This window comes from Primulina tabacum, chromosome 9 (assembly GCF_025594145.1).
Source record: "Primulina tabacum isolate GXHZ01 chromosome 9, ASM2559414v2, whole genome shotgun sequence".
NCBI lineage: Eukaryota > Viridiplantae > Streptophyta > Magnoliopsida > Lamiales > Gesneriaceae > Primulina > Primulina tabacum.
In genome coordinates, this window is record NC_134558.1 from 19,726,050 (window position 1) to 19,736,618 (window position 10,569).

At 38.6% G+C, this 10,569-nt stretch overlaps 1 protein-coding gene across 1 annotated transcript; it reads right to left on the reverse strand.

Moving 5' to 3' along the window:
- Positions 1–8,658: 8,658 nt before the first annotated feature.
- On the reverse strand, positions 8,659–9,186 carry LOC142504286 (uncharacterized). The gene has a single exon (XM_075617171.1). The coding sequence runs from the start codon at positions 9,184–9,186 to the stop codon at positions 8,659–8,661; it is 528 nt and encodes a 175-aa protein (XP_075473286.1).
- Positions 9,187–10,569: the final 1,383 nt, after the last annotated feature.

The window sequence follows — 10,569 nt, forward strand, 5'->3', positions numbered from 1 at the left end:
TGAGACTTCTTGGAGCTTTAGCCGGTCAGGAAGATATACCAGTGGATGAACAGAGCGGTTGAGCTGATGCATATCTCATATACGAACCGTAGCTGGTTTCATGCTGACCTGTTTTTTCATACACCAAAATTCTTGGGAATAATATTTTCTTAACAATTTCTCCCTTTTTGGTGATGACAAAACCTAGCTATAGGGCTAAGAAACATAGTAATATTGACGAAGATATATAGAGGCGAAAAAATATTGTATTTCATTAAGATAATGAAATTACAAAGAACAGGGTAACCATCTGTAATAAGAAAATTTACAACAAAAGTTTCTTTGGACTTTTTACTTTGTTCCACTGCTTTTCGCCTTGTCTTCCTGTTCTTTTAATTCATACAATTTCTTCATAATAGATATTTCTGCTTCTTGAATTGCCTTTTGACGCTCTCTTTCCCCCTTTTTGACATAACCATGAACAAGAAATTCCATGATCTCTGCAAGCTGAGCACCTTGGGCATCGAGGCGTTGTTCCAAGTTTGCTTGAATACGTGTCATTTGCTCCGATAGACCAATGCACAGGTTAAGATTAGCAGAATTATGTTTTGCTTGCAAGAGAGAAAAACTTGTTTCCATGGTGGAAAGATCATTACGGAAAGCAGTCTTGACTGATCGAAAGTCTTCCTTGAGATCAGATTGTTTTCGATTGATATCCAAAATGGATTGATCCATGGTGATCAACCTTGTCAGAATCTGCTGTTGGCAACTTTCTTCTAGATTTCTTGTTGTTCAGGTTCACCTTCTTCATATAGTAACATGTGTTGGAAAGAAACCAGTTGAGTGGAGGAAATCTTACCAGCAGCTTTTGATGGTTCAGGCTCAAGGAGTTCATCCGTAATGCTCTGAATAAGTTAATCAATGTTTTCAGTAGACGGTTTAGATCCAGTGACATCCGGTTCCTCTGATTGTGCTGGCGGAGAAGTTGGTGGAGTTTTTTTTGCAATCATCAAGGGATTGGTCAGCTGGGTTGTATGCACTTTCTTGGGAAAATCAACGTCTGCTCTGAAAAAGCTGTTGGATCATCCTTGGTGGGAGAACCTGATGAAGAGACTGTTTGATCTTGAAAAGTGACAGCTTTATCAAAGTCGGATAAAAACTTCTCTGCCTCATCAACAGAAACAGTTTTAGCAGCTGAAGGATCAAGTGGAGGCAGTTGGGTAGACTGATCCATGGCAGAGATTGTTCGAGACTTAGATGGAATGTCAGTGGTAATCTGATGACTCTGTGTTCCAGCACTTGGAAGGTCGGGAGAAATAGATGAAGAATCCTTTTTAGTAGGGATGGCTTGACACTGTTCTGAGCTCAGATCTCATGAATGTCCATCAGAGAGTCTAACTTTGTTTGATCTATAACAGCTGGGAGATTAAGATCCTGTCGCATTTGAGCGACTCTCATAGCCTGTGACAACGCGTTCATCTAAAGTTGAGAGATGACTGCCGAATCATCCTTGGCTGTAGGACAAAAAGGATCAAAATTATTTCTTTTCAACCGTATGATGATTCGGAGAGTGCTTTCTTTCATTTGAAGTTCCAAGAAAGTCTCATCGTTGAAGAGCGGTTTGAATATCAGCCGTTTCTGTCCATTCCAAAATGGACCGCTCCAGCTTAGCAGCTGCTTTTATTTTGCCGGTTTGAAGTAGCGAATCAAAAGTTACATCAGTCCGATATTTAACCCATCTGTCAAACATCTTTATCTTTTTATGGACAGCCTCATTTACACGCTCACTTGCGAGTACTATGGCCATATGAACTGCATTGTTTTGAGGTGGATTTTCAATCATCACCTGTTTGCCCTTATCTGAGGAGAGAATAATGGGAACTCCAGAGTAAGAGGACTCAATCTTTGGTTCTGTAATTTGAATCCCTTTCAACTTAGTGACTGAGATTGCAGGGATTGGGGCAAGAACGAGTGGTGTAGAAAGATGTTTGACCAATCTTATCTTTGTTGATTGTGCAGTTCTCTTTTTTTAAAAAAACTTGAGCAACTGGAACGTCATCTTTGGACTCATCATCGGAGGTTGTTTTTAGAACCAGCTTCCTCTTGGTTTCCTTGGCGGTTGAAACGGTTTTGAATGATTTCTTTTGTTTTACAAACTCTTCCCCGGTTTCAGTCTTGATGGAGGCTATCTCCTCAGCCGGTCAATTTTTTTGGATAAATTTTTCAACCGATACCCAGTTGAAGAGCTTAGTTTTGCCAACTTCTATCATATCAACAGGTTGAACCCCGGCGTTGATCAGCATGTGGCAGATTGGAACCGCAAACCCTTGTGATTGGTTTTCTTTATTGATCATGGCTACCAAGATTTTAAATAACACATCAGAACAATTTATCCATAGTTCGGAGGAAATGGTGGCCATAACAAGAAATTTTTCCAAGGTTATTTTATCGTATGCACCAGCTTTGGCAAATAGTCTTTTTGCCACAATATCAGCCAACAGTCTGAATTCAATCTTTAAATCGCGTTTCTGACATGTTGGATGAGAGATTGTTGAGTCCGTGTTTGAGAAAGTACTTCGCCAAATGTCGATATTTCCATTTGGCAGTGTTGAGAAATCACCATCTGTGGGTAAGCTGAACAATTCAGCAAACATCTTTTGGGTGAACTGGAGGTTTTTGTTTTGAACTGCACAAATAATTTCTCCGTTCTTCATGTGGGCGGACTCAAAAAATTCCTTCAGTAGTGTGTTTGAGTATTTGTAGCTGCAGCCCAGAAAGGAGCGAAGCCCAGAAAGTTCTATTTTGCGAAACATGGCTTGCATCGATTTGTTGGGCATGACAAATATCGACGCGAAGTTAACAGCGACTGTGTTCTGAGCAATTGAGGCAGCCATTTCCTTGATTTATCGAGAGGGTTTGAATTTCAGCACCTGTAAGTTAAGCTTAAACGCGATCGAGTAGAGAATAGCAAGGTAAGACTTAATGAGGGTGCAAGTGTAGAATATGTATGTGCGGTTCAGATAATCACCAGTCAGTCCACGTGGAGGACTGTTAGTGGAGAGAAATTTGTAAGTTTTGAAAATTTTGGGCGGCGGTAAAATAATTAATTTGAAATTTCAAAAGTAAAAACTGTCACGTCAGTCATAGGCAGTCGAAAAGTTTGAGTAATTTTTAAGAAATGACGTGGAAGTATCGTGCCCAAGTAAAATGAACCGTATGAGTAATGTAGTTAGGAAGAAACGGTTGAGAAGTCTATTTAATTAATGACTTAACCATTTTTCCCCCTAAACATGTGGATTAAGAATTAATCCAGAATAGTGAACCGTCGATGGTTTAGACAGAAAGCCTCTTGAAATCCTAGTGGCTGTCGATATGAGAGAGAGAGAGACCCTTCATATGATATTTCATCTATAAATACAGGTAGAGGGATTAGTTAAACAACATATATCAAGATGGAGAAAGCAGGCAGTTCAAGTGAGCCCAGATCTTGTGAAAGATTTTATGGAGTCAATGATAGCTTCTCGCAAGGCTGCTTTTGAAGATAGCGTTTTTGAGAAGACGCTAGCGGTCTGGACAGAGGTCCAGGAGCTTCAGTCCTCTCTTGAGAGAGGACTAGGTGCTACCTCTGAGGAGATGGCACTTCTGATGAAGTATCAGCGACTTTTTATGTCGCTGATGCATCATACATCTTCCCTGATGATGGCGTTTACCTTCTCATGCTCTTAAAAGAGCAGAGGACTTTGATTAAGATTGCTTCCTCAGATGACTTTTTACATACCTCCACCGGTAAGCTGACCGCTTGGTTGCGCAACTAGTTGAGGGCGGTAGAAGTTGAAGTTAGGGATGTACAATGCCGTCTGTTTGTTCAATAAAATATTTCTATTTTGTATTACCGACTGTCTCTTTATATTTCCGTTTATTTCCTGCAATACAAACTAAACACACACAAGAACTAAATACATCAAGATAAATCAATTAATCCAAGCATATTGCGAAAATGAGAGAACTTAGCCTCTGGTAATGGTTTTGTGAAAATATCGGCAGTTTGTTGATCTGTATGAACATATTCAAGCCATATTTATTTTTTCATGACGTGTTCTCGGATGAAGTGATGTCTGATATCAATATGTTTTGTCCGAGAGTGCATAACTGGGTTGTATGTTATTGCTATAGCGCTGGTGTTATCGCAGATAATGGGAGATTCAGTAGCTTGGATGCCATAATCTTTTAATTGTTGTTGTATCCAAAGTATCTGAGCACAACAACTTCCAGCCGCAAGATATTCTGCTTCAGCGGTTGATGTAGCAATTGACGTTTGTTTTTTACTAAGCCATGAAATCAACCGTTCGCCTAAAAATTGACATGAACCTCTTGTACTCTTTCTGTCAACTTTGCACCCCGCATAATCTGCATTTGAATATCCTACAAGATTAAGACTTGAATCTTTGGGATACCAGAGACCTACATTAGTAGTTCCTTTAAGATTTTTAATGATACGTTTAGAGGCAATAAAATGAGATTGCATAGGTTTAGCTTGAAACTGTGCGCATAAACAAACCGCAAACATAATGTCCGGTCGGCTGACAGTCAAGTATAGCAAAGAACCTATTAACCCTCTGTACATTTTTGTATCCACAGAGATTCCCCCTTCATCTTTATCCAATTTAATTGATGAGCTCATTGGGGTGGAAGCTTGAGAGCAATTTTCCATACCGAATTTCTTTAGCATATCTCGAGTGTATTTGGCTTGATTGATAAATATTCCATTTTCGGACTGCTTGACTTGCAGTCTTAAAAAGTAATTTAATTCGCCCATCATGCTCATCTCAAATTGCTCCTGCATCATCTTAGAGAGTATCTCACATAGCTTAGGGTTAGTTGATCCAAAAATAATATCGTCCACATATATTTGTACAAACAATGAATGATCATTTTTTGAGAATGTAAACAATGTTTTATCAACCATACCAATTGAGAAACCATGTTCAAGCAAGAATTTGGTTATTGTGTCATACCATGCTCTTGGTGCCTGCTTCAGTCCATACACAGCTTTGTCCAGTTTGTAAACATAATTAGGAAAAGTGTGATTAATAAAACCAGGTGGTTGTCTACATGAACTTCCTCATTTAATAATCCATTCAAAAATGCAGATTTAACATCCATTTGATATAGTTTGAAATCCTTAAATGCTTCAAATGCCAGAAATATTCTTATAGCTTCTAACCTGGCGACAGGGGCAAAGGATTCATCAAAGTCTATACCTTCTTCTTGTCTGTAGCCCTGAGCTACAAGTCTAGCCTTGTTTCTTGTAATCAAACCGTTTTCATCCATTTTGTTTCTGAATAGCCATCTAGTTCCAATCACATGAGTGTTATTAGGCCGAGGGACTAGATGCCAAATTTTACTTCTTTCAAACTGATTAAATTCTTCTTGCATGGCCTCTATCCAATTTGAGTCAAGTAATGCATCATCAATTTTCTTAGGTTCTATCTGAGAAACAAATGCAGCATGCATAACTTCATTTATCATTTGATTTCTAGTTCTAAGAGGAACAGTAGGGTTACCGATGACCAGCTCAAGTGGATGATCCTTTTTCCACTGGAGACATGGTCCATATGGATTTATATCAGTAGGTTGAATAATTCCTTCTTCTTGCTCCAGTGCTACTTCCATCTGCATTTGTTGGATGTCCTCTGGTTCGTTCACCTGTTGAGTTTGTTCTTGAGCGGTTGGATTTTCTTTTGATGTGATTCCCCCTATTTTTCTTAGATCTACCTCATCATCACTGCTTGCTTCAAGGTTAGTTTCATCAAGATTATTTATTAAATCATGTATACTGTTACTATTGTTGTCATGACATATAGATGATTCATCAAATACAATGTGTATAGATTCTTCAACAGTGAGAGTTCTTTGGTTATAAACTCTGTATGCTTTGCTCACTGCTAAATATCTTAAAAAGGTGCCATTATCAGCTTTAACATCAAAAGCGGTGAGATGTGTTTTGCCATTAATGTGAATGAAACACTTACAACCAAAGATGCGAAAGTATCCAACTTCTGGCTGCTTGCCGGTCCAAATTTCATATGGAGTTTTCTCATGATTCTTATTGCTCATGGACCGATTTTGAGTATAACAGGCTGTGTTGGTGGCTTTAGCCCAGAACCTTTGTAAGATACTTGATTCAGCTAGCATGGTTCTAGCTGTTTCCTTCAATGTGCGGTTTCTTCTTTCAGCTACTCCGTTTTGCTGAGGTGATCTTGCTGCTGATAATTCATGTTTTATGCCATGATCTTCAAGATAGGATGACAAGAATCGGTTTAGAAATTCAGTTTCTCTATCACTCCTAATTCTGTCAACTGCTTCACTTTTCTCGTTTTGAAGTCTTTTGAGCAGCTTGATTAGTTGATCCGCGGTTTGGTCTTTGGAGTTTAGAAATAATACCCATGTAAATCTGGAGAAATCATCAATTACTACGAGAGTGTATTTCTTTCCCCCTAAGCTTGCTACGGGTATTGGTCCGAACAAGTCCATATGAAGAAGTTCCAGGCATCTTGCTTATGAGTTTCTTCCTTTGCTCTTGAATGTTGACCGGACTTGTTTACCCAACTGACAAGCATTGCAAATTCTATCTTTGGAAAAATCAATGTTAGGCAATCCAGATACTAATTTAAGTTTGCTGATAGTGGCAATAGATTTGAAATTAAGATGATTGAGTCGTTTATGCCAAAGTCAATTTTTATTTCCATTTAAGGCGACAAAACAGGTAGGTGTGCTAAGACAGTCATCATTCCATTTAACTTTGCATGTATTTTGCTCTCTATGACCAGTTAACATGATATTACCTGCAGCGGTTTTGATAGTACATATGAGTTTTTAAAATTCTACGGTGTAACCACTGTCACATAGTTGGCTTATGCTTATCAGGTTATAATATAGATTCTCTACAAGAATTACATCTCTAATAATAATTTTGCCGTGGATAATCTTACCCTTACCAACAGCTTTACCTTTAGAATTGTCACCGAAGGTGATTGTTGGACCTTTGTAGTTGATTACTTCTGAAAGGAGATCTTGCTTCCAGTCATGTGTCTAGAACAGCCACTATCCAGGAACCAGATTGATTCCTCCTAGTTCTTTTTCTTTGACACCTAACATTATTGAAAAGAGAAATTGGTACCCTTCCCTATTTGGGTCCTGAGCTTATTAGACCCTTAGGAATCCACACTTGAATTATCCTAAAGGATTTTTCATGATGTGTCCTAAGGAGATAGCTATTATGTGCATAATCAGATGGTTCATGCAGTGTCTTTTTCTTTCCAGTATGTTGTTTGGACCATCTATCGTTGTCACTCAACCGGTATCTCTTTTGAACAGGTCGGCTATTGTGGTAATGGTTCGGTCTAGTTTTTGAATGATTTCCGGTTGACCCTGACTTTCTGCTGGCCCAACCCAAACCGTTGTGAACGGTTGTATTAGGCCTGCGTCTGAGCCATGATCGGTTGGTTTTAGCATTCTCAATTTTGACGTATCCTAAACCACATCGCCTTCTGTTATTTTCAAGATTTACATTCTGAGTGCCTTGATCTTCAGTCTTATCATGTTCATATATCGTACTAGATCTGAAAAATTTAATTGGTTTTAAACTGTCTTTTTCTAGTAGCGGTTGAGTTGATGCTCCAGAAGTACTGCATTCATTAATGCTATAGCCTATCCCGGTTCTGTCTCCGGCTGGCTTCTGCATTTCCTGCATCTTATTCAGAGAAACAGAGGACTTGTTCCAAGTGTTGACTGTATTTATCAATCGTTTGTTTTCTTTCAAAGTAGCATGGAACAATCTTCGCAGATCATCATTCTTAGCTGTTAGCAGACTTAACTTTACTTTCAAACCGTTAACCTCTTTTGTTGTGAACAGCTAGAGAGAGTTAACTTGTTTTCCAAGTTTTGTTTTTCTGTTTTGGCTTCATTGAACTGCTGTGATAGCCTCTTAAACTCATCTACCATGTCATGAAGTGTGGTGACAAGATCTTTTCATGTGAATTCATCAGAGTTAAAGTCAAATACTATTTCATCAGTAGATTCTTGATCTTCTTTGGCCATGAGATACTCTACTTTCTCATCTTCGCTTTCACTTGAAGATTCTTCAGAAATAGATTTTTCAGATTCTGATTATGCCCATTTGTCTTTATCTTCTTCTGCAACTAAGACTCGCTGACTCTTCTTTTGATGAATCTTTTGTTGTCTTTAACTCGTCTTCTGTCACTTGATTTCTTTTCATCTTTTCGTGGCCTGTTGCATTCTGCAATAAAGTGTCCTTTCTTTCCACAGTTAAAACAAGCTTGACTATCATCAGTATGGACCTTGTTGAAGTGAGATTTATTCATCTGTGATTTATTCTTACGCATGAATTTACTGAATTTTTTAACGAATAAAGACATGGCTTCCTTGCTTAATTGCTCAGGCCGATTTCTTACTTGAGGACTCTTCGACCGGAAGAGTCACTATGGTAGCTGGCAGTTCCTTTGTTTGTTGCGATGTGGCTGGGTCTTCTTCAGTTCGTATACCAAGCTCAAACTCATAAGCTTTAAGATCGGCGAATAGGTCGCGAAGTTCCAGCTTGTTCAGATCCTTGGATTCTCGCATTGCTATGGTCTTAACGCCCCATTCTCTGGGAAGAGCTCACATAACTTTTAAAGCAATTTCTCTGTTGGAATATTCTTTCCCGAGTGAGGTGAGTTCGATGATGATATTGCTGCATCGTTCGTCAAATTCTGCAAGAGTTTCTCCTGGCTTCATCTTTGCGTTGTCAAACTTCTGGATAGCCACAGTCAACTTGTTTTCCTTAGTCTGATCATTGCCTTCGAATAGTTGAGTAAGTTTTTCCCATATTTCCTTCGCAGTAGTGCAGGTCTTGATTTTGGCGAACATATTCTTGTCCAGAGTTTTATAGAGAATATCTTTCGCAACGTTATCCAAATTTGCCTTCTTTTCATCCTCAGCTGTCCATTCAGATATGTGCTTTTCAACCATCTGAGGAGCACCTTCAGTTATTGTTGCAGCTGTATTCACCTTCAGAATTCTCATTGGCCCGTCAGTGATGACATACCACATGTCGTCATCTTGGGCTGCTAAATGTGCCTGCATGCGAATTTTCCAATCGTCATAATCTTCTTTAGAGAACATTGAAATTTTATTGAAAGAAGCCATAAGTGATTGAAAATATGTTAGTGTTTGAGAAAACCCCGCTGTGATACCAATTGTTGGGATCGGAAAAGAGTTTAGAGGGGGGGTGAATGAACTCTTTTAAATTTTCTTTTCTAAAATTAGTTTTCAATCGTTTTTTAGGCGGTTGAAAATTCTTTCTGAAATGGTTGGAAACTTGAACCACTGATGAGTGCGGAACACGGTTCCCAATTCCCAATAGACAGTTCAAAAACTTTTAGCAAACTTAACAAATTGCGGTTGGAAAAGTAAGAGCTTGCAAAAAGTAAATAACACAGGATTTTTATAGATATTCGGAGATTGAATACTCCTACGTCACCCCTTCTTCCTTTTTCAAGAAGGATTCCACTAAAAGACTTTGGCTTTACAAAGTATTTGCAACAGCCCACTCCAACCAGGACTTATCACACTGCCTGTATTGGAACTCTTAGTGATCATTTTACACTTCTGGTTATTAGGAACACTCAGTTCACCAGACAACAAGACTTGTTCTAATAACCAAAAGGTTATTGATGTGAATAAACGATTTGTTTTGAGTAGCACAAATTTGATCCTTAGACGATCGAGTGTAATGCTGTTTTAAGCGTGCTTGAGAGAGCGATGAAGTGTGTAAGATTGTGATAGCGCTCTGAGATCTTTTTGTGTATGCTAGCAACAAGATTTTTCAGCTAATCGATCAAGTGTATTTGCTAGCACACTCCTCTGTTGATATATAGACGATATTCTTAACGGTCGGAGAGGATGCATCAACGTTAACCTGCTCCACTGAACAGATGTGTTGCTGTCGACTTGATAAGCATTTAATGATCTTTCATAGACGCATTTAATGTTTCTTTTGCTCGGCATAGTTCTGAAGCGCTTTTCCTGAAGAGTTCTATTTATGGTAACTATCTTCTTTAATCAGAACTGAAAGTCTATACTTGGTCTACCGTTTCTGGGATAAAAAATATAAATACATATCATTTTTGGAACTGATGAAAGTATATGTTGACTTCAAGACGATGTAATATCTTTGAATGTATTAGGCCGGTCAGAGAATGTCTTCGAGCAATAAATAGTCTTCTTTAATGATCCGGTTCTGAGAATCATAAAAGTCCAAGCTGAATCTGCTAACGGTCTGAAGTAAGCGGTTGAGAGTTCTTGGAGCTTTAGCTAATCAGGAAGATATACCAGTGGATGAACAGAGCGGTTGAGCTGATGCATACCTCATATACGAACCCTAGCTGGTTTCAAGCTGACCTGTTTTTGTCATACACCAAAATTTTGGGAATAATATTTTCTTAACAAGAGTGGAGGAGAAAATTAAAATTTTCCTACTAAGGCGTCGCTTAGTAGAGGAGCGGAGATGAGGAGAAAAATTTTATTTTC